This window comes from Epinephelus lanceolatus, chromosome 4 (genome assembly GCF_041903045.1).
Source record: "Epinephelus lanceolatus isolate andai-2023 chromosome 4, ASM4190304v1, whole genome shotgun sequence".
NCBI lineage: Eukaryota > Metazoa > Chordata > Actinopteri > Perciformes > Serranidae > Epinephelus > Epinephelus lanceolatus.
Genome location: NC_135737.1, coordinates 4874833 through 4899890, shown reverse-complemented (window position 1 = coordinate 4899890; position 25058 = coordinate 4874833). Strand labels below are relative to the sequence as shown.

General features: G+C 41.4%; 2 protein-coding genes across 3 annotated transcripts in view; one reads left to right on the top strand and one right to left on the bottom strand.

Moving 5' to 3' along the window:
* The window catches only part of sez6b (seizure related 6 homolog b), a 542199-nt gene that overhangs the window by 513081 nt on the left and 4060 nt on the right, over positions 1-25058 (bottom strand). The window lies entirely within an intron of this gene.
* The window catches only part of pipox (pipecolic acid oxidase), a 75147-nt gene continuing 53958 nt past the window's right edge, over positions 3870-25058 (top strand). Inside the window, exons 1-2 of one of the 2 annotated variants that reach the window (XM_033631771.2) lie at positions 3870-4041; positions 17257-17405. In XM_033631771.2, the coding sequence (XP_033487662.1) occupies positions 3931-4041; positions 17257-17405 (260 nt within the window). In that variant the 5' untranslated portion in view covers positions 3870-3930. The remainder of the gene's footprint in view (positions 4042-17256; positions 17406-25058) is intronic. The other variant, XM_033631770.2, reaches the window with a different exon arrangement.

Below are 25058 nucleotides of genomic sequence, written 5' to 3'. Positions count from 1 at the left end.
AAGAAATGAAGGTCAGTCAGTCCGGAAAATTGCAAAAACTTTAAATGTGTCCCCAAGTGGAGTCGCAAAAACCATCAAGCGCTACAAGGAAACTGGCACACATGAGGACCGACCCAGGAAAGGAAGACCAAGAGTCACCTCTGCTTCTGAGGATAAGTTCATCCGAGTCACCAGCCTCAGAAATGGCAAGTTAACAGCAGCTCAGATCAGAGACCAGATGAATGCCACACAGAGTTCTAGCAGCAGACCCATCTCTAGAACAACTGTTAAGAGGAGACTGCGCCAATCAGGCCTTCATGGTCAAATAGCTGCTAGGAAACCACTGCTAAGGAGAGGCAACAAGCAGAAGAGATTTGTTTGGGCCAAGAAACACAAGGAATGGACATTAGACCAGTGGAAATCTGTGCTTTGGTCTGATGAGTCCAAATTTGAGATCTTTGGTTCCAACCGCCGTGTCTTTGTGAGACGCAGAAAAGGTGAACGGATGGATTCCACATGCCTGGTTCCCACTGTGAAGCATGGAGGAGGAGGTGTGATGGTGTGGGGGTGTTTTGCTGGTGACACTGTTGGGGATTTATTTAAAATTGAAGGCACACTGAACCAGCATGGCTACCACAGCATCCTGCAGCGACATGCCATCCCATCCGGTTTGCGTTTAGTTGGACGATCATTTATTTTTCAACAGGACAATGACCCCAAACACACCTCCAGGCTGTGTAAGGGCTATTTGACCAAGAAGGAGAGTGATGAAGTGCTGCGGCAGATGACCTGGCCTCCACAGTCACCGGACCTGAACCCAATCGAGATGGTTTGGGGTGAGCTGGACTGCAGAGTGAAGGCAAAGAGGCCAACAAGTGCTAAACACCTCTGGGAACTCCTTCAAGACTGTTGGAAAACCATTTCAGGTGACTACCTCTTGAAGCTCATGGAGAGAATGCCAAGAGTGTGCAAAGCAGTAATCAGAGCAAAGGGTGGCTATTTTGAAGAAACTAGAATATAAAACATGTTTTCAGTTATTTCAACTTTTTTTGTTAAGTACATAACTCCACATGTGTTCATTCATAGTTTTGATGCCTTCAGTGAGAATCTACAATGTAAATAGTCATGAAAATAAAGAAAACGCATTGAATGAGAAGGTGTGTCCAAACTTTTGGCCTGTACTGTATATGTATACATATATATCATCATATGAAATGTGAATAAAAACAAAATGCAAGATATTTAATGTTCACATTGATAAACTTTATTGTTTTTTTTTTGTATATATACACTTACTCTAAATCTAATGCCTGCAACATGTTCAAAAGTTTGGGACAGGGGACATGTCTACCACTGTGTTATATCACCTTTTCTGTTAACAACACTCAGTAAGTGTTTGGGAACAGTTGTGTAGTAATATCCAATATATAATCATGTTGGTTTTTAATGCAGTGCCATGTCAGGGGTCAAAGGTCAGCTTTGCCCCTTATGTGCAGTTAGCCTATGTGCAATTTAGCTTAATAAAAACAAAGCTGCCCTTACAATCAACATGGTATATTCAGCTTGGTTTTGTATGTGGCCTAATAAAATATATAACAAAGGTTATGTGTCTCTGTGAAGTACTTGGTTTCAGTGAGCAGATGTGGATATGAGAATGAGGTCAGAGAGGATTCTCAGGTTAAAGGTTTGTGGTTTGTAAGATTTAAAATAGATAAATAAAAATAAAAACAAAAATAAATAAAACATAAAAAATTGTCACAATATGAGCAGCAGAGACAGAGATATAAGTCTCAAGCCTGATTTATGGTCCTGCGGCGTACCTACAACGTACCTACGTCGTTGTCGTGACGCCATCGTGAACCCTTCAAACTTCTCCGTCACTCCATTTCATCGTGGTGCAATTCACCGCCAGAGCGGTAGGAGGCTGCGTTCCTTTCCTGAATGGTTATCGTCGTCTCTAGTTGATTCTTTGTTTAGCTTCCGGCTTTTCCGGTCACAGAGAAATGAACGCGGAGCACGGACAGACGGCTCCGTCCATATCCGTATCCGTATTGAACGTTGAGCATAAATGGGCCTTAATACTGCAACATCTCCATCGCAACAGAAGATGTTTAAAGATGGCAGGGATGGCGCAATCTGGAAATACGGAACCGGAAATGCGTTGCTACCAAGCAAACCAATCACAGCCCTCTCGGTCTGCGTTGGGTCTGTGTCGCCTCGACGTGTAGTTACATTTTTGGGGAGGTGCACGTCAGGCTACACCGGGGGCTATGGTGACCCTACCCTGCGACGTAGCAACGTCGTTGATTTAACGCAGGACCATAAATCAGGCTTTAGTCCTTTCACAGTCTTTAGGATGAGAAGCTCCAAAAACTGGATCCTAGACTTCCTACAATGCACCTGGACAGAGTTCCTAGTGAAAACCTAACTCAGTGCGAACAAGCAAATAACAAAACATCAGTTTTTGCTGAGATCTTTGCTGCAGTCAATGAACTCATCAGATTATGTTGTGAAAAAACATAATGCTGTAAATGTCACTTTCAGTCCTATGTAAAAACAGGATGTGAGTGAGGGTGAGAGAGAATATGACATATCACTTGTATATTGTTGTTGTAATTTCAGGTGCATACTATCTGTCAGAGTAACGCTGACCAAACTTCCAGGTGGCAGGGAACACTGTGTAAAGTTTGAATATACTTTTTAACCATGCCAAAATATTAGATTATGAAAACATAATCTTCCTGTGCAGGTCTGTTTCTGAGGCTGCAGACAAATGACCTCTGGACTGAGCAAACTATTCATGGTTATATAAGTGTAACAGGTGCACTTTGATCTCTTTAGAAAGCAGAATAACAGAAGTGTTGGAACAGGTCAGATATAACTGGAGGAACACTACCACTGATGATCTGTGTCAGTACCAGACCAGCGGGCCTGCATACAATGAAACAGCAAGGATCACCTTGTGAAAAAATTGCAAATATTAAGAGCGATTTATATGTCTGTTTTGTGTTGTAAAATAGTCTTGCATTTCATATACAACTGGACCTACTGGCTTTCTTTAACAGTGAACTACAGTGCAAATTAATTAATAAAGCTGATTTTCCTGAAATCTTGTCTTATTTTGTTCCTGTTTTCCAGGTTTGGACACATAAATATAACCCATAGTTTATAACCACTAGTTTAACAGCTTATATAACAACAACTTTTTTCTCTCTTCCATTCTTTAGCGTTCCCTCCACACCAAATAGGCCACTGTAGCTACTATGCTTTAGTATTGAGTAGAATGTAGCACTAAATTATAAAAACATTGTGAAAACGACCATCCAATAAATATTAACTTATTTTGACGTTTTACTCTTATGGTTTATTCTATTTTTGTCCTTTTGTTCTTTAAACTTAAATCGTATTTTCTATTGGAATATTATTAATAATAGTGTCAATTTCCATATCAGAAAGGAAATAAACAATATACTGAAATTCCGCTAAAAACACAGGAACAGGCAACATGAATGACATCTTATCCATAAATTCTGTTTATAAGGTTACATTTTTATACCATGATAAAATGGCTATTGGCTAATGGGTATGTGTGTGTGTGTATATATATATATATATATATATAAAATCTTTGCCCTCTGATAGGACTGTCAGGCACAACTGTCCTGTCAATCTCCTCCTTACAAATCCAATTTCCTATAAGACTGTCACTAATCCCAGCCCCAACAGTGTCCCTGATACCCACCATAACTATGCATAATCTGACTTTAAACAAGCGTTCAATCAATGAAGCTTGTTCTGCATGGAGCAAATCCTGAGCCCCTGGCAGGTGTTACTCAGGGCAAAAAAGACTCATTTCCATGTCCCTCCTTCACTTTAAGTGGGCGTTTCTTTTTCATCGTACTGAAAACAAGTTCGTCTGCATGCTGTTCCTTAGTGGTAACTTTAAGCAGAATGTCGACTAAAGGGGAGTATGACTGCATCGTGATCGGGGCCGGAGTTCAGGGCTCCTTCACGGCTTATCAGCTGGCAAAAAAGAACCAGAGGACTCTTCTGCTGGAGCAGGTGTGTCACACACAGAAGTTTGCTGCACAAGATTTGTGATTACAGTCACTGCTTAGAGACTTAAGGAGAGAGTGAAGAATTCAGACATAGTGGGTGTGGCATTAGATTGATTTCCCATGAAGAATGCATGACCTAAATAATCACTTTCTGTGTCAGGGTTTGAAGACCCAATTTCCTACTCACAGGTGCTTTTGCTCTACTAATGTCCAACGTGGCCTGGTGGTCACACACATAAGTCATGTGACTTGTATCATTTATGACCTGTGAAAGTCATATGAGGCTGCTGCTCTTCACTGAGCTGCGGGCAGCAGCTGTCATTTGGCATTTATATGTTGCCTGGCAGCTATCTACCTCTCCACCTACCAAGCACATTTTTTTGTTATTTTAATTAAATTTAAAGGTGTATGGAAACCATCACTGAAGTTAAATAAACTAGAATAAACATCACTTTACAATAGGGATGCACAATACTGGATTTTTTGCCGATATGCTGATACATAACATCTAATTTGGCTGATACTCAATACTGATATATCCATTTTTTTCACCACCTAATTTTAGTGATCATCAAGTCTCTTCTGTAGTGGAATTAACATCATATTATGCATGCATACTCTTATCGTAATGGTCCACCAGCAGATGGAGACATGAAATAGAATGCTTTTTAATGTATGTAATATTCATTCATTGTGCAAAATAAGAAAAATGCACTTTGTCCAATTCTGATTCTTTATTTTAAAGCCGATATAAGCTGATACTGATGGTGCCAATATTATTGTACATCCCTAATTTATAATGCATAATACTAAAGTGAGTATTAGTGTACACCACAAAATACGCAACCATCTTTTTCATAAGCATTGACTTCTCAAGTATGTGGACTGCCAGGTTAACCAGTTAGTCAGGCCCTATTGACACCTTTGTTTCTCCCACACTCTGCGCATTGCATATGTACTATTTATTAATCATTAATAAGTTCATGGTAAGTTGATTAATTTCAATTTAATTTAGTAAAATAAACAGTGTAAGCACAATTTAAACCAGAATAATTGTAACTGACATTATTGTAACTCAGGATCCCTGTACAAGAAGGTTCCTTGAGATTATACAGGTGCTGTTATAAGGCCAACATCATTTTAGGTTACAGTGTTCTTAGAATTAACAAGTGAATTTGTAATAAATGAAATTACCACAAACCAACTGTCACATCTGTCTAACTACACTGACACTGATTTTGCACAAATAAGGTTCGTTTTTTTTTGTAGACATACCAGTTTTACACACAATTCAAGAAAATGTGGAATGTGACAAGACAGGCCTGGCAACAGCTCAGGCAACAGATATACAGTGTTGGTCAGACGTTGCGCTAGACTTTTTCGTCGCCGGTCATTTTGACTGACAGGGTCGTAAAAATCCGGTCATAATCTATTTTTACCGGTCATTTTAATTTTCGTTTTTAAATGATAATAAAGATAGCCTATTCAAAGACATTTAGTTTTCATTCGTTCGTTTTTAATAAATCCAACAAGCAAGTTATAAAGTGTGCATTAATAAGGGCATGAACGAAAAGATGAACAGACATCCACACACCGCAGTGCTTCAGTTCAGCGTCTGGTCTACACGCGAGCCGCGAGCGCTTCTGTCAAGCTGGATAGAGCGGATCGTACCAAACAGGAAGTCGGACATAGAAAAGATGAGAGAATCCGGCCAATTTTCAAAATAAAATAACAACAGCATGCACTGAGGAACGTGATAATTTAAAATAACACAACAGTGCATAATCGAGGAGGCGTGGAGTGGGTTTTACACACATCACACCAATCAAATGAGCCCCTCTCCTCGCTCTTAAATGCGCCGCGCGAAGGCGTAATGAGAGTTTACTCAATTCGCCATGGCAGAAGAGAGCAGCAGCGTCAGACAGCCAAACTTCTCAATCAATCAATCAATAAATCAATCAATTTTATTTATAAAGCCCGATATCACAAATCACAATTTGCCTCACAGGGCTTTACAGCATATGACATCCCTCTGTCCTTTGGATCCTCACAGCGGATAAGGAAAAACTCCCCCCAAAAAAACCTTTAACAGGGAAAAAAAACCGATAGAAACCTCAGGAAGAGCAACTGAGGAGGGATCCCTCTTCCAGGACGGACAGACGTGCAATAGATGTCGTACAGAACAGATCAACATAATAAATTAACAGTAATCCGTATGACACAATGAGACAGAGACAGAGAGAGATGCAGGACAGACGGTAATGACAGTAGCTTACAACAACATTAATGAAAGTAATAATATTATAATTAATAATAATATATTAATATCTGATAGTATACATGTGTGACAATAATCATATGTGTATAATAACGGTAGAAGTATGACTAATGATAACAGCAGCAGCAGGAGGCATCTGGCAGGACCACGGCAGCAGCACAACCACACACGTCACACTATCCAGGCACTGCTGCAATACGAGTTAACCTGCGAGACAGTGGAGCACAAAGGCTCCGGAGAAGAAGCCGAGTTAGTGACATCCAGAATGGCCGAGTTAGCAAGATGCAGTAATAGGATACGAGAGAGAGAGAGAGAGAGAGAAAGAGAGAGAGAGAGAAGGAGAGAAGGTGCCCGGTGTATTATAGGGGGGTCCTCTGGCCTAAGTCAGCCTAACTAGGGGCTGGTACAGGGCAAGCCTGAGCCAGCCCTAACTATAAACTTTATCAAAGAGGAAAGTCTTAAGTCTAGTCTTAAATGTGGAGACGGTGTCTGCCTCCCGGACCGCAACAGGAAGATGATTCCACAGGAGAGGAGCCTGATAGCTGAAGGCTCTGGCTCCTGATCTACTTTTGGAGACTTTAGGGACCACGAGTAACCCTGCGTTCTCAGAGCGCAGTGTTCTGGTGGGATAATATGGCACTATGAGCTCTCTAAGATATGACGGAGCTTGACCATTTAGAGCTTTATAAGTTAACAGTAGGATTTTAAATTCAATTCTGGATTTTACAGGGAGCCAGTGCAGAGAAGCTAAAACAGGAGAAATATGATCTTGTTTCTTAGTTCCTGTTAGTACATGTGCTGCTGCATTCTGAATTAGCTGGAGAGTTTTTAAGGACTTACTAGAGCTACCTGATAATAGAGAGTTACAGTAATCCAGCCTTGAGGTAACAAAAGCGTGGACCAATTTTTCTGCATCTTTTCGGGTCAGGATAGGGCTAATTTTCACAATGTTACGCAGATGAAAAAATGCAGTCCGTGAGGTTTGTTTTAAATGAGAATTAAAAGATAAATCTTGATCAAATGTTACTCCGAGGTTTCTTACGGTAGTGCTAGAGGCCAGAGCAATGCCATCTAGAGAAACTATGTCATCAGATAAAGAGTCTCTGAGTTGTTTGGGGCCAAGAACAATAACTTCAGTATTGTCTAAATTTAACATCAGGAAATTGGTGCTCATCCAGGTTTTTATGTCTTTAAGGCAATTATGAAGTTTAGTTAATTGATTACTTTCTTCTGGCTTCATAGATAGATACAACTGTGTACCATCCGCATAACAATGGAAATTTACAGAGTGATTTCTAATGATGTTACCTAAAGGAAGCATATATAGAGTAAATAGGATTGGTCCGAGCACAGAACCTTGCGGAACTCCAAAACAAACTTTAGTACGTAAGGATGACTCATTATGAACGTGAACAAACTGAAAACGATCAGATAAATAAGATTTAAACCAGCTTAGTGCAGAACCTTTTAGGCCAATTAAGTGTTCCAGTCTCTGTAGCAGAATTTGATGGTCAATTGTGTCAAATGCCGCACTAAGATCTAATAAAACAAGTACAGAGACGAGTCCTTTTTCTGAAGCAATCAGAAGGTCATTTGTAATTTTAACTAGTGCTGTCTCAGTGCTATGATGCACTCTAAATCCTGACTGAAATTCCTCAAATAAATTATTATCATGGAGAAAATCACACAGCTGGTCTGCGACTACTTTCTCAAGGATCTATGAAAGAAAGGGAAGATTAGATATTGGTCTATAGTTGGCTAACACCTCTGGATCCAGGGTGGGCTTTTTGAGGAGAGGTTTAATTACAGCTACCTTAAAAGACTGTGGTACATAGCCTGTTAATAAGGATATATTGATCATATCTAATATGAGTGTTAACTAAAGGAAAGACCTCCTTAAGTAGCCTAGTTGGGATGGGGTCAAAGAGACACGTTGATGATTTAGATGAAGAAATCACTGCGGTCAATTCTTGAAGAGAAATCGGGGAGAAGCAATCTAAATATATATTAGGTCTTACAGCTGTGTTTGAGGTTAGAAAGGTACTATCTGAGGACAGGAGGTCATGAATTTTGCCTCTAATAGTTAGAATTTTGTCATTAAAAAAGCTCATAAAATCATTACTGCTAAGGGCTAAAGGAATACAAAGCTCAATAGAGCTTTGACTCTCAGTCAGCCTGGCTACAGTGCTGAAAAGAAACCTGGGGTTATTTTTGTTTTCTTCTATTAATGCTGAGTAATAGTTTGCTCTGGCTCTGGCTCTTGCTTTGACTTTTCTAAGATGACAGATGCTGAATATATACTCCCTATCTGATGCTGTGGCTGTTTGTGGTTGGCTGAGTGGGATGTGAACTCATTAGTTTGCAGGTGTGGTAATCAAATCAGGTTGGGTTTCCATTACACGTGCCAGTCCCCTTTGATCTGACATCAGTTGTGATGGGACAGTCGATATAGAGATAGATTTATGTGCTGATTGCAGATAGTTACATTGAATAGTGGTTTTTATGGGTATTTATTGCATTATTAATGTGCCTGACATTCTGGAAACCTGCCTGTGAGGTTTTGGTGACGTGTGCGCACTGTCCGCCGGTCAGCCAAACTTCCACTTACACCGGCTGCGCTCCACCTGTACTGACAGTAGACCTGGTTTCAGCTGGCGAGCTTTTAGTGCACCTTTGGCGAAGCCTTTTGGCACGAAACTATCACTGCGCCAAGCTGGATCTGTCAACACCTCCCCCTGCTGCGCCGCCACACCCATCTCAGTGCACCTCAGTCTGCCAAACTACCAAACTGAGCGCGCCTCAGGTTGCGCTGCTCGAAACTAGCTCTGCGCGGGGTTCGCCACCCTGTGCCACCCTGCGCTGCGCCGGGAAACTAGAGGCCACTGTCTATGGAGAGGAGCCTGTGTCGTAGGGAGCAACACTTCTCTCACTTGGCAGCATGCCTCTGTTTGAGGTGCCGCAATAAATTGGTAGTACTGCTACCTTGGGTAGCAACAGCCTTCAAACACACTTTGCAGCGTGGTGGTGTTTATTCTGTGTCTGATGCCACAAAACTGAACTCTGAACTGAGTTCTTCCCCGCTCGCTGTTATGATGTTTGTGTATCAAGCGCGCGGGGGGGAGGGGTGAGCCCACTCTGAACTATGGGAGCCCAGCGGGGAGCGTTGGTGGCGGATGTTAAAGAGAAATTCGATTTTCATTAAAACAAATCAACCTAAACTACAAATTCGAATTAATAGAGAGAAGGCAATGTTCCAAGGCAATGTGTAAACAATTCTTGAATCCTCCAAAATGAATAATAATAGCCTAATAATCTGCCGTCTGGGACAAACTGGACCAGGATATGATCAGAAACTCTTTCAAAGTTTGTGGACTGTGTATGAAAACTGATGGGAGTGCAGACCCTCATCCTCTGCTTCAGAGAGGGACGTCAGGTCGTTCCGTGTCTGGAGCCCAGCTGGGACCGGTGCCAGACCGCAGTGCACGCTGTGGAAATGCTCTGATTGATTTGCATGGGAACGAAGTGCTCCGGTGTGTGTAATGGAGACGGAACCGCACGGAGACCGAGCTCCGACAGCGCAGCGTGCTAAGCAGCACATGAGGAAGATGAAGATGAGCTACTGAACGATGAGCTTGTTGTTGCATATGGTCGCCAATGTGACCATATGTCCACCCCCCCTCCCCTACAGATTCGAGGCTGCTGGACAGCGGCACGCTGGAGACTGATTTGTTTGCCCACGGGTGGTTGCCGTGGCAGGGCCGCATCGCCGCGTCCTTTATCTTCGGTTTTCCAGCGGACCGTTTGACCAAGTCCGGCTTCTCTGCTGCTAACACTGCTGCTAATGCTATGTACCGGGACACTGCTTGCCGTGCTGCTGTAGCTCAGTCGTAACTGTAACTGATGCTGAGACTCTACTGACTGTGTGACTGGTAGACTGCGGTGGGTGGCACAACAGGCCAAAACACAAATTCAAAACATAAACATGATTTGCAGACTGTAAAAATGTTCTGGCTGTACTATTGTTGTCGGTGAGATCAGTATGTTATATGAACATTATTCCATAGTCTCTGTGACATATTAGGATGATTTTACGACTATTTGCTTTAGATTTCTTACATATAGCTCCTTTAACAGTGAAAGTTAGCAGCTAATATTCACGGTTTAAATGACCTAGCATCAAAAAACAACACTAACATTACACTGAAAAGGAACTTGTCTAGAACACAAACAATTCATGGTTAAGAGAAATAATATTAGAAATAAACTAGCAAGATTAAACCACTCACCTTCAACTGGGTCAATGTCCTCTACGGTCAGAGCTCAAGTCCGGCAAGCCCAATTAGCCTACCTCTGAACACCAAGGCAGTTTCCATGCAGTTAATTCTGCAGCAGCACCTAGTGTTCTTATGGTGTTATTAGCCTATAGGCCCACATTGTCTCAAAGAAAGTATTTTATTGTATTTTGAAAATACAAAAATACATGACACTGAAGTATTTTGATGCAAAATATCAAGGCATTTTCATCACTGCAATAAAATACAAATGACAAAATATTATTTTGTATTTGAAATACGTGTTTTAAATACATGTATTGGAAATACTGCCCATCCCTGTCAGAAGATATATTGTCCGGCCAATATATCGGGCCGATATTTGGGTTTTTCAAAGGCATCGGCATTGGCCATGTTCGGATGTTTTTGATTTTTTTTTTTCCCCGGGCCTCCTGATTTACAGACAGGCATATCTGCAGGCAGCCCAGCTCAGTGCCTAGGTTACCAGCCTACTGGCAGACTGCAGCTGGATAGTGATGGGAATTAAAAAGTCATTTACTATGTATCTGGTTGAAGTCCAACCCTCTGCTCCTGTGTATCTTTGTTCTTTTTCTTCTGTTATCTCATTGCTTAAATTTTTATTATAGAATACAGGGTTAAGATTATGCAGACACTCATATAAACACACATTCCTTTCTGCACTTTTTACAATGATATTTTAGACAAATGTCAATGTATTTATACAGTGGTTTAAAACAAACTGAGTTTGTGCCTAAGTGCATTACAACAAGCATAATTGTGCAAAAAGAATATCCCAAGGCAAGACTACATAAATACATGCACAGACACATAGTGCCTTTATGTATAGTCATGTAGAATGTAAACACTGTCAAGAATCAAGTGGTTCTTAAAACACCTATTAAAGGAGTTAAGAGATTGTGCTGTTCTTCTAAATTCAGGAAGAATATTCCAGAGTCTTGGTGCAGACACTGAGAAGACCTTGTCTCCAGAAAGTTTGTGACAAGACTTGGCAACAGTTAACAATCCTTGATCTGTATATCGGAGGGGCCTAGCTGTACTGTATGAAGTTAGAAATTTTGTAATCTAGCTCAGGGCAAGACCAAGCAGGTTTAAACACCAACTGAGGAATTTTGTAAGGAATGCAATACCGAATGGGGTTCTCTTATTGTTACAATTGCACTACTCTGGCCACAGCACTCTGTGGCAGTAATAAGCAGTGAATAGAGTCCTGGTTGTTACCAAAATACAGGGAGTTGCAATAATTTAGTGTTGAGGAAATTACAACATGGATGGCTTTTTCTAAATTTTGAGGCCATAAGAATGTCCTTATCTCGCAGATAATTCTGAGCCGAACGAGGAGCTAGATTTGACAACTGCGTTAACCTTCTATAAAATTTCAGAATGTTGCCAAATATTTTTCCAAGGTTTTTGCATAGAGTCTGATGTGCTTGGATTACTGGTTGAGGAACTGGGCAGTCATGCTGGAGGAGTTTGGGAAATAGAACAATAGAATATTTGTTTTGGTTTCTTTTGTCATCCTGTAATCATCCAGACATTTAGTGAGTTCAGTGGGTGCAGTCTGGTCATTTTGTTGGATGGGAATGTACAGCTGCGTGTCATTCATGTAGCAGTTAAATGACATGTTGGATGTTGGACAGTTTGATGTGTCCTGAACACCTCTAACGGGAGGCACCCAGGAGGATCCTGATCAGATTCCCAAACCACCTCAACTGGTCCCTTTTGACTTGAAGGAGCAGCGGCTCTATTCTGAGCTCTTTCCAGATGTCCGAGCTCCTCACCCTATCTCTAAGGTTGAGCTGAGCCACCCTTCAGAGGAAACTCATTTTGGCTACTTGTATCCGTGATCTCATTCTTTCTGTCATTACCCAAAGCTTATGACCGTAGGTGAGGGATGCAATGTAGATGGACCAGTTCATCGAAAGCTTTGCCTGGCTCAGCTCTCTCTGTACCACAACAGTCCGACGCGGGGCCTGCATCACAGGAGACGCTGCGAGAGATAATTGAACTCCTTCACTTGGGGCAGTAACTCCTTTCCTGACTCGAAGGGGCCAATCCACCATTATCCAGCAGAGATCCATGGCCTCAGACTTGGAGGTGGTGACTCTCATCCTGACCACTTCACACTCGGCTGTAAACCACCCCAGTGCATGCTGGAGGTCACACTGTGATGAAGCTTTTCACATTTAAATTGCGCGATTAATGGAGGTTCTTTAACTTCACTAACAAGTGGGCGACATATGGAAAGAATGCAATAAAAATTTGTAGAAAGAGAGAGGATTAAAAGATTTGACTTCATGAGGGGGATGATTCAAAGGCAGTGTGGAGATTCAGATTCTGTGGGAAATATGTACTTATCATTCAGGTCTTGTTCAGCATACCATATATGTATTTATTACACGGCTCTATTAAATGCTGTATTCTGATTGGTCAGTAGCGGCATTCTGCGGTCTGATATTACTGTGTAATGACCGCTGCTAGTAGCAACGGTCATTACACACAGTTGCTATGTAGCCCAGCGTTGCTAGGGATACTGCCCTGCAACACTGCAGCTGTCAAACAACTTCCGAGGGAAAAAACAAACAGAAGTGGCTTATTTTAACGGATGCCGCTAAAGAAAAAGAATACCTACGGACTTTCTCTGCCAAAAACAAAAGAAGACGGATTTGAATACACACTCGGCAGTCATGCTTAATGACATTTTACGCGAGTTTTATGCCTCGGTTCAGTCCACTAAGCCTGGGTGAGTACAAAACTTTCACCAAAAGTTGTCGAATCCGGTCGGTTTTAATGCACTTCGCAGAGGCAGACAACATTATTTATTTAACTGATAATTAGCCGTGTAATAAGCGGGATAATGTATAATGAGCCGGTGAATACTGGGAAAATAACTCCCTTCAGGGGAATGAAACCTCTCCGCTGCGCGTCGGGGTTCTATTCCCGTTGGGAGTTATTTTCCCAGTATTCACCGGCTCATTATACATTATCCCTTACATAATAATACAATATAATATATTATATAATATATAATTATTGTTATCGATCAATATGAACCAGCTATATCGTGATATACTTTTCAGCCATATCGCCCACCCCTACACCAAACCAGAACTCTTTCTCCCCCCAGCTGCACCTTGAGATCCTCTCCATGAATATCACAAAATTGGTGACAAGGGACAATCTTGGCAGATGACAACAGATGATGAGATGTTGTGGTGCTAAATAATTTTGTCTCGTTGAAGCATAAGGATGGAAAATAGGAGCATGCCAAGGACTGAGCCATGAGGGATTCCACATGAGAGATATGTAAGGACAGAGTAAAAAGTGCTAACAATGACAGCGAAGGCCCTATCAGTGATACTGGAGTTACGCCAGTTAAGAATTGTACCAGAGACTCCAACCCAATCACGCAGGTGATTGGGAAGTATTGCATGATCCACTGTGTTAAGGACAGTTCTGAGATCTAAAAGAGCCAATATTAAGGAGCTATTACCACACGCACAAGGGGATCACTGGTTTCCCTCAACAGTGCGGAATATGTGCTGTGTTGTTCCTGCAAACCTGTCTGAAACTTTTGATAATGTTGGTGCAGTTATGTTATTGACTTTGCCGTTATGCACGTAGCAAACAAGCTTTTCTTATTTGTTTCTGTCACTACAGAGTAGTCTGTGTGGCAGAGGAAAGAATGCTGTGGTTTTCTTTCTGCTAATATACACCATTTAAGAAATATAGATAAAAAATAAAGACTAGAGACCATTTTGAGATGGGATCACTCCAGCTGTGTGAACTTTAAACAACACTAGCTAGGGTTATAACTTGGAAAGGGCAATGTCTGCTTCACTACTTCGTGTCCCCCTACTTCCAGCGACCTTGCTTGGACCATACCTATCTTCAAACTCAGCTTTCACTGTGATCTCAACCACACCCCTGCAAAGTTTTGTGACAGCATCTTGCACTGCTGTTACACTATCATGGTGACAAAGTCTGTCCACAGACGGACAAACATAGACTCCTCATAGACTGTGCAGTGCACATTGAAGAGGACAGGAACCTAAACATCAAAGTGTACAGAAAACCTGCACACGGACCAATACCTGCTGTTTGACTCTCACCACCTACTGGAGCACAAGCTGGGAGTCATCAGGACACTGAATCATCTGGCTGAAAACGTGCCCACCAGGACAGAGGGGAAAGTGAAGGAACAAAAACACATCAGGGAAGCAATTCAAACCTGTGGCTATCCCAGTTGGGCCTTTTCAAAAACCTCAAAAAGACCCAGAGCAGACAGAGAGGAAGAGACACAAAAATGAAACAACATTGTCATTTCTTATGTTGCAGGAGTGTCTGAGAAACTCTGGAAGATTGTCAACAAACACCACATCCCTGTGCACTTTAAACCCAGTAACACACTGAGACAGAAACTTGTCCACCCCAAGGACAAAATACCCAGACATAAGCAGAGTAATGTAGTGTATGCAGTTCAGTGCAGCCAGGAATGCATAGATTTATACATTGGGGAGACAAAACAACCACTCCACAAGCGCATGGCACAGCACAGGAGAGCCAGCTCCTCAGGTTAAGACTCAGCTGTCTACTTACATCTACAGGAAAAGGGACACTCTTTCGAGGATAGCAATGTACACAGCTTGGCCAGGGAGGAAAGATGGTTTGAAAGAGGTGTGAAAGAAGCCATCTACGTCAAACTGGAACAACCATCGTTAAACAGAGGAGGTGGCTTACAACACCACTTATCACCCACCTACAATGCAGTCTTGGGATCCCTCCCCAGACTGGATGACTGAGAATCTTCACCGACATCTGGCAAAGTACTAAAAAATGCTTCTGTGATAGTTCTCACTACAATAGGTCTCTTTAGGACAATATTTTGCTCTGACACTCAAACACACATAAGCCCCTTTTACACTGCCTGTGTAAGGCAGGAATATTGCACCGTTATGGCACCTCGTTGTTCTGTGTAAAAGGTACAATGGGGGAATGGGGGGACAGAATTGTCTCACCTTTTTTTTTTAAGATATTTTTTTGGGCATTTTTAAGCCTTTAATCGATAGGACAGATGAGTGTGAAGGGGGAGAGAGAGAAGGAGTGACATGTAGCAAAGGGCCACAGGCTGGAGTCGAACCCGGGCTGCTGCAGCAACAGCCTTGTACATGGGGCACCTGCTCTACCACTAAGCCACTGACACCCCAGAATTGTCTCACCTTTAATGGAGATAGTAACAGTGCTGAATCATGAAACGTGTTATGTCTTCGGCCTGACCTGGGAGATTTAAAAAGCAGCACGCGCTGTTAGCAGCTAACTCAAAGAAGAAGAACAGCAACCAAAAATGCCTGCAAATTGTGAAAACAGTGAGGTCCAGGAGCTAATGGAGCCAGTTGCACAAAACACCTTAAGTTTTCTCCTCAAGTATGACGCTGAACACTATGACACTTAAGCTGACGGACTTATTTAAGGCTTTTGCACAGAATCCCTTAGAAGATTTCCTTAGTTAAGTAAAAATGGTAAGGTATTTACTGCATTGAAAGAGATTCTGCAGTGGCAAAATACTACAGTTTCCATGATAACCATCAGTTTGCTTGTCCTCAAGCTCGTGATACCTGTCTTTTGTGCAATGGTTTAACTAACTTTAAGGTATTACTTAAGTTTAAGACCAAGATGAGGAGAAAACCTTTAAAACTTAAGTGAACATTTTAAGGAAACCTGGAGGAAGAGATGTGTTTTGTGCAACTGATTTTACTTTAAGAAAGCCTTAACATGGACTTGGAACATGGAACTTGAGGTGTTTTGTGCAACCAGCCCCTGATCCTCCAAGCAGAGGATGAGATTAGCTATTATATAACAGGGACGGTAAATAATTGTTATTGCCATGTTAATGCCATTGTTATTGTTTATAAAGTGCTGCCGACACGTATGTTTTATGTCACTAGAGACTGATGCTGTTGTGTTATGTGTCACGCCCATTGCCTCTTTTGTTCCCGCGATGCCAGCATGCTGTCTAAAATCAAAATCACACACTGGAGTGGCATGATGCTTGATTGTGTAGTTCTGTGAAAAATATGCAAACGCAGCATAAAGACGATACTTCATAGCCACCCTGAAGCATGACCTCTGTATTAAAATACCAGCCGTTTTGACGTTGTTGCGGCTTGTAATCGATGACATGCTGTTGTACAGTCATTAAAATGAATAAAGTACGGTCACAGAGTATCTGTTAATAAATATGTCATACCAATAAACTGTAAACTTGTATTCAGTCTGAATATTAAACATGTTGCTGTTAAAAACATAAAAAAAATTATCAGGCTGCCTATAGATGCTCTTTTTCTGGAACCCTGTCAATGCCAATTGGAAATGCGATTTAAATATAACAAAACCATAGCCCGACTGTATTGCAATGCAGTTGCATTCATTGGCCATCAGGGGTAATACTTTCCCAGAGGAGTAGAGGCTGTTCCAGTAGGAAATTAGAACCCATGGTCTTGGAATCACATGTTCAGCAATCACATGTAGTTAAAATATTTGGATGTTTACATACTTTTACTTTTGGTTTCTGTTATTCCCAAATCAAAGTTATTTAATTTGAACCAAATGATATTATGTGTAACTTTTCCAGTTCGTCCTGCCCCACACCCGAGGGAGCTCCCATGGCCAGACCCGCATCATCCGCAAGGCCTATGAGCAAGACTTCTACACCCACATGATGGAGGAGTGCTATGAGCTGTGGACCCAGCTAGAGAGGGAGGCTGGTGTCAAACTGTACAGGTAAGCAGTCAGCAGAAACACAGAGAGAGAAAACCCATTAAATGGAACATAACAAAAGCTTTGCCAGAACACGGGGATTTGTCACATTCAAGGTGCTATGTACGCACAAGAGCAGCAACTCAATCTACGGGAGCCATAAATGCATGACTTTCTCATTACCTCCGGCATCACTGAATCACCCCTTGACAGCTTCCATGCCTTTGAATGAGGAACAGGGGCTTTTTTCATCTCGCTAAACCTCTGATTTTCATACGCAGACCGGGGAGGAATTTGTGTGTTTATAAATATGACAGTCGCATCAAACTGTGAGAAACCCTCCTGCAGCACTTTAAGTTTCCTGGTCATATTACCTCCAAGCAGCCCTGTTTGTTCTCAGTACCAGAGAGCTGAATAACACATGAATTCATTATTCATGTCTCAGGGTAATAGTTCATGGTACCAAGCCACGCCCACATTATGTTCCCAGGAAACACAGTGTGACTCCCTGTCCACTGTGCACCCCTCCACAGCTCATGACTGATGGGTCCACATCTGATGGCCACCTGTGCCCTTGGGCTGGCAAAAAGTGTCTGCATCACAATGAGAAATGTCCAGGCCCGGCTGGTGTGAGCAATGCCTCCCACCTCTGCTCCTGCGTCTTGGACAGATGGAGCCATCGCAAAAGGGTCAGAGTGAAGCTAAAACCTTTTTATTTTCTCCCCATACATGGCAACACATGTGCACAACCAGCAGCTGAACTAGTGCCACCAATCACTAAGTTTGACAGGTTGGACTAGATGAGGTATCATATTTACGATCCTACACTTGCATGGCTTTCCCTTCCTCCGTCACACACTCGTAAACACACAAGCACACAGGGAGACATAGTCATAAAATTTTCTGACGAATGGCTGAAGCCTTTAGCTTGGGTTGTCTGTGCCTTATGGCTGCTGACAGATGTCGGAGCAGCCTTTAGAAAACACTGCTGGCAAAGGGCGAGTCAGCCATCTATCAGGCAGATTGCTGAATTAGACCCTGTGTTTCACAACCTCTTACTCTGGGACGCATGTAACTTCATACTGGAGCTGCTGTGATCTGCTGTATTACTGTCCACTGGTCATATGATGTCCAGTCATAGTCCAGTTTATTACAACCGGGGTTTTTAATCGAACTGCACTTCCTTGATTGTGTTTCATATCCTCATACAACATATTCTCATGGAACGGTTCGTATGATTTTCTACAAATTTGTCCTCAGGAATGACATTTCATCCTTAACATACAGTTACGTAATTAACGTAATAAAACTAGTTAGGTGTCTTTAGGTTTAGGCAAGTAAAGCTACATAGGTTAGGGTTTAGGAAAAGAAACATAGTAGGGAAGTATGACTCAAAGTTCACTCAAAGTTCACAGGGATCCGAGCAGGCGACTCCAGGGGAAAGTCACGGGCGAAAGTCAGTTTCTTTGTGACCCATCTACTGCTCCAGCCTGCCTCTTTACAAGCACTCAGGACTGCTTCCTTGTTTACTGCCGTCAGCACATTGGTTACATCATCACAGGCTTTCAAAATATGTGGGATATGTCCAAATTTGGGTGCATTCCTTTTCATAGGAAAACACACGAAATCACCCTGCTTAACCATCGTACCAAAGACTATAAAAATGGGACCCATTGCCTCCCTGCTTGGCACTCAGCATTAGGGGTTGGAACTGGGGGATACATCACCACATGTTTCCTGAGCGCCACACCTCTGCTGCTCACCGCTCCCTCAGGGGATGGGTCAAATGGGGAGAATAGATTTCACACACAGGTGTGTGACAATCAGTGGGACTTTAACTTTAATCTCTCTAACTCCGCCAGGACGCCGACGTCCTCGCTCCCCTCCTCCTCTGTTAAATGGTATCTCCCAGGTGCACTACGTCATCAAACCATGTGATGTTTGGTATTGTCAGATTCAGGAAGCTCTCGACTTTTCAAAAATAACATCGTTTTTCTTTTATTTCTTATGTATTTCGCACCAGAGCAGCCTAAACACACAAAGTCCAAAATAGTGATGAGTGATGACAAGTCATGTCATGCTGTTTTTCAACGGGAAAAGTTAAAGGATTACTCGCGATCTTATGCAGAGCCCACAGGGGGCCTTAGATCTTTTATAAAAGGTAAGAGTCTCACTCCTACCACTATTTTTGGCTGAGATACATCGTCTAGAAAGTGGGATCATAACTTTCACGTTTCATATGGCTTTATTTGGCCTGATTTCAATCATTACAATGTTTGAAGCTGGCTGAGTGTTGTTTGATCACTGATAGTACTGTTTTGAAGTCGAGCGACCGACTTGTCTTTTGGAGCTCTGCCTGGATCTTTTCATGGAAAAAACACTGTAGAATGGTCATACTTTGTGCTTTCTTCTTCAAATTTGAAATAAGTGTTCATTGATAGTGTGCCTACAGCCCCATAAGGTCATTTACCTGCTCAGATGAAGCCACATCCTGAGAAACATTTTTTATTTTAGGCAAAATCTTCATTTTTTTTTTACTGAAATCAAAGGCCCCTTACTCTGCCTCTGTATTACCTAGAGTGTTTCTGACACTTTCACAAGAAACTTTGGAGAGTCTTCAGTTCAGACGCTACAGTCATTTTAATTTGGGTATGTCATTTTAGGTGTTTTTGCTACAAAATGGGGGTGGAGTACAAGATGGCATATTTGCAACCACACAGCTTCTTGCTTTCTTTCTTTTTTTCAACATAGTGCTGTTTTTGGCTTGAATGCCTGCTAACAACCAGGTTGGCCAAAGTAGTTTAAAAGAGAAAACTGAGTCTAACAGCAAAATTATTACCCTTATAATGTTTGATCTATCAGAGTTTACAGACTGACATCCTGTCTCAAACACTGAACTCCTGTATTGTTTAGTTTTGCCCACACAGACATACCTGTGCAATGAAGGATTATTGCAAACGTTTCAGGTGCATTTACCACCTTTTCAGAATCTCCAAAAAAGTGGGTTTAGATCATCCGGATAATTTGTTGGTTTGTTTCCTGTCTGATCATCTGACTGCTTGTGTTTCTTGCCCCATTGGATATTGTTGTAGCAATGTCACTATGTTACCAGATCTCTGCACTTTTGACAGTTTTATTTCTGTATAGCCAAATATCACAAATTTGCCGCAAGGGGCTTTACAATCTGTTCAGCATGACACCCTCTGTCCATAGACCCTCACTTCGGATAAGGAAAAACTCTCCCAAAGAAATCTTTTATGGTGAATAAATGAGAGAAATCACACAAAGAGCAACTAAGTCCCTCTTTTAGAGATCTCTACGAGAGAGGGGGAGGGACAGAGGAAGGGAGAAAGAGAGAAGAGAGAGAGACAGTGAGAGAAAGGACAGAGCACACAGTTGTGCTTGCTGGACACAAACAAACAAAGTTATTGATGGTGTCTGAAATGTATTTTTTGACTCACAGGCCAAGGGGGCTGGTAGATAAAAAAATTGAGATTGTTGAGGTGGGAAAATAAAATTTAATGATTATAGAATAAGGCTGCACCTTAAGAGAATGTGAAAGAAAAGTGAAGGGGTCTGAATACCTTCTAAGTCTACTATATTATTTCACAAGGACTTTATGTAATTACGTTGTTGTGAAAACGTACTTGGTTTCATACATATAGAAGAGTCAAAAACTCATTTCTCTGTTTCACAGTCAAACTAGTTGGACGCAGTATAGTCCTCACAGTAACTGCGGATATTTTTGTTACTGAGCAGTTTTTATATAAGATCAGCAATGCCTCCTTTAGTTATCTTGACATGGTAAAGGGTAAAGTCTATTCCAACAAGTTGCTAACACACTGTGGGAAGTGTAACTGGTCTGACGTAACATATGTGTAGTCAGGATGACACACGGGGATGACTGCTACAGTATTCACTATACTATTACTTTAGAATGTTGTGTCTTTTACCAGAAATAATTACCTGACTACTGTTTCACATGTTCTATTGTTTCATATTGTACTCACCACTGCCACATCCTGAGCTTTTTTTTTTCAATTGTTAACCCTGTAAAACCCAAATATAGAAAAAAGAGCACCTCTCAGATGTTGTTTAAGGAGGCCTCTGATGCAGAAATTTAAGGATAATTTAATTTTTTACGTTATAGTAAGTTTTTACAGAAATGTTGTAATATTGCAACATTGGGTCTGCATGGTAGCAGAATTTGTGTATTTGCACTCACACTGTCAAACAATAGACAACAACTAAGGGTTCATTTTCAGTGTGGATTGCTTACAAAGCTCTATCACAGTATATATCATGAATAATAATCACACAACAGTCATACTTTTGTGAACCATAATTTATTGAGCTAAAAAAAAACCAGAATGAAATCTTTGGGGCAGACCCAGGACACGCTAGCAGAACCAGGATTAGTGGGAGAAGACAGCGATGCCAACTTTGTTCAAAAACCAGTGCCCAGTGTTCATGTACAGTGGTACTCCAGAAAGCAGTTCCTTTCCTTTGAAAAGCAGAGACGGACACTTCACTTCCTGCGGAGTGGAGTAGCCTTTATTGCAGTGTCTGCAGCGTCCTCTTTTTGTCTTTACTGGGAAATGTGCAATCATGTCCTAGCGCACATCCACTGGTGGTACACATGGCCTCTTCAGAGCAGTCCCAGGTCTCTGGTGTTACTGTCATGGATGTCAAAGGGCTCCGTGATGTCAGTGGTGATACAAGGCTCCCACTGCCTAAAGATGGTCGCCCTGTCCTTGGTGTGTTGACACTTGATTTTGTCTGAATAAGATGAAAAAAAGATCAATTACAATGTCAAACATACATTAAAAACCGTATAATCAGTGAAATATCAAATAAGGTAAACAACAGAAATGGATTCTTACCAGGATGAACTGGCACAGCACCCGCATCACTGCAGAAACCGCACCGACCCGCCGATCCATCTCACGCTTCATTCTACCCTCACTCGTGAACAAGACCCCAAGATACTTGAACTCCCTCGCTTGAGGCAGTAACTCTCCCCCAACCCGGTCTAAATAGATAAAACACATTCAGAAATTGCAAATCATCAAATACATTATATTTCTAGTAGTAATAAGCAAGTATTTTACCATGTAAACATTTAAGGAGTGCAATGTCCCTATGTAACGTGCAAGGTGCATATGCTATTTTGACTACCATCCTCACCCAATGTTGTAAAATTACAGCAAAGACATAACAAGCTGAAAATCTAATTTGATGCATGCATTCAACAATAATGTAGTATTTACATGTTCTAGACATTCTAATAATCACAAAAAAAAATATTTCAGGGATTTTACTTCAGTGTTGATATATCCAGTTCAGTAAAACAGTTAGATGTGCATCCAGGAAAATTCGCAAGTTGTATGAGTTCATGGCCTGATGGCCAGACCTATTTGCACATTTACCTTCCAATGGCATTGCAAGGCTGAACAATAGGACCTAATGACTATGTAAATATGGTCTTTTTAAAAGAAAAACATTTGCAGGTTTGATTTTGGGACAGCTAAAAGTGATGTTGTAGCAGTTGTAACAGTGGGCCTTACAGGGTTAATATTACATTTTCTGCTACATGCTAATACTGTATGTTACCTTTGTGTCCCTTCACAGCAAATGCTTCCTTCTTCACTGGGCTCTGTAAATAATTTCAAATAAGTTTTCTTGTAAAGACAAATGTAAAACAGTATTTCTTATGGTATACAGACAGGAGAAATGGGTAAATAAAGTAAGTAAGTAATTGTTTATGACAGATTACCAGTATTGGGCAGTAGCATCACTACAAGTAGCCACTACAAGTTACCAACTTAACTACATTTCTCAGTAGCATGGTAGTAACGTCACTACTTTCTGAGTTAAATAGCTTTTCAGTGGTGAAGTTAATTATTGGTCAAGTAGCGCGGTAGCGTCCACAAAAGTTACAAGCTCTTTTTCCTAGGAAAAGCTCTGAAGTACAGCAGACTGTTTTCTGCTGAGGTCTGGATAAAAGTAAGAATAATAAAACTGAGGATAAGTAATGTGACTGATGCCAGTACCACACCGAGGCATGTAGATGAGGGAAGCACTTCTATATGACATGACATACAATGTCAAAAGTCTTCAAAAAAAAGTTTAAATTTTAGTCTGTTACTTTATAACAAACAGTTCAAGTGATCATTTTTGCCACCTATTTGTTTGGCTGACAGTTTTTCTTCTCACTGAAACAATGCTATTAAAGTTAAAAAAAAAAAAAAGTAGCTTTGCAATTAGCAAGCTACTTTTGCCATTTTCTCGTGGCTTAGCTTGCTACTTTTTTTCTGGAGATAGCCTCCATGTTGTGAAACTTTATTTTGATGTAGAGCAACTGGTATCTTAGCTCAGTACACTTTCCAAGTAACTTGTCCAGCACAGCAGATTACAGATTAACAGATGATACGTGATGAGAAAGACTCTGGAGTTTAGACTTTACAGAGGGATGGGAGTAGCCAATAACAGCCCATCTTGTGACAAAACAGGACTTGTTTTGGAAATCTAAATGAAATTTATTAATGTTTGAACAATTTCACTTTCAGTGTTTTGTGTGTGTCAGACACAAATGCCTGTACAGGAGGTTATGGCCAATCCACTGCAAAAATGTCTTCCAAAGAGTTGGAAGTCATGTCTCTCATTGTCTTTCAGAACAGATATGCTCTTATCTCTGAAATATGCATGACATTGCAGGTCAATATGCGACCCTTTATGTACGCTTTCCTTTTTTCTTGATCACCTTGTATAGTGTAAATACCATTCAAGTCACAAGAATTTGCAAGTTTTTCCATATTATGAACTGGTAAACTACTGTAAACCCACAAAAGTAGTTCAGCAGCCACAGGTTAACAAATAACAAGTATTAACCCTTTCTGTCTGCTTCATAATACTCATACACCATACCAAAAACATTTTTGTTAAACAGAATCTTAGCCAGCCTGGTCAATACAATTTGTTTGGCTGCTGCCCTCTCAGCACCTCAGGAGTTGTTGCAGTTGGTTTTGACTGCCACTGACCTGTCACTTTCTGGTCAGGGTTAGATACTACTAAAGCAAAACTGTAGAATCTCCAATCCCAGTTTCTCTTCCATCCCTTTGACTGTCCTTTAACATGAAGCACCAGAGAACAGCCAGGTTGGCATGAGGTTACAAGTTTCTGGGTTAAGAAGTTTAATTTGTCAGGATACTGTTATGCGGAAATGGCACTGCGGAAACTTGCCTGAACAAATATGTCAAGAATTGATCTGACCATCCCTGGTGATGGTTCTCATAAACACATTGGGAGGGTTCAAATACACGCATGCATGTTCGATACTTCAGCTCCGTGACGCATCGCAAAGAACCTATGGGATCACTCCAAAGGGGCCCACTTGCTTCTCGAACCTACCACACTGCGCTGGCAACTCTTCTCCACAATCGGGCTTTCCTCCTCCACCAGGACTCTCACATTTTTGGTGTTCAGTATAGACTTCTCTTTTGTTGTTGTTTTTCAGTACAGTATAGTAGATGTGTATATGTTTATTTTTGATAATCTGTATGGAGCACAACCACCTCAAGGCCACATACATACATACATACATCAGCTACACTGCCCGTTTCTCCTCTGTTTTTTTGTTTGTTTGTTTGTTTGTTTTTTTTCCCTCCTTCTTCTCCG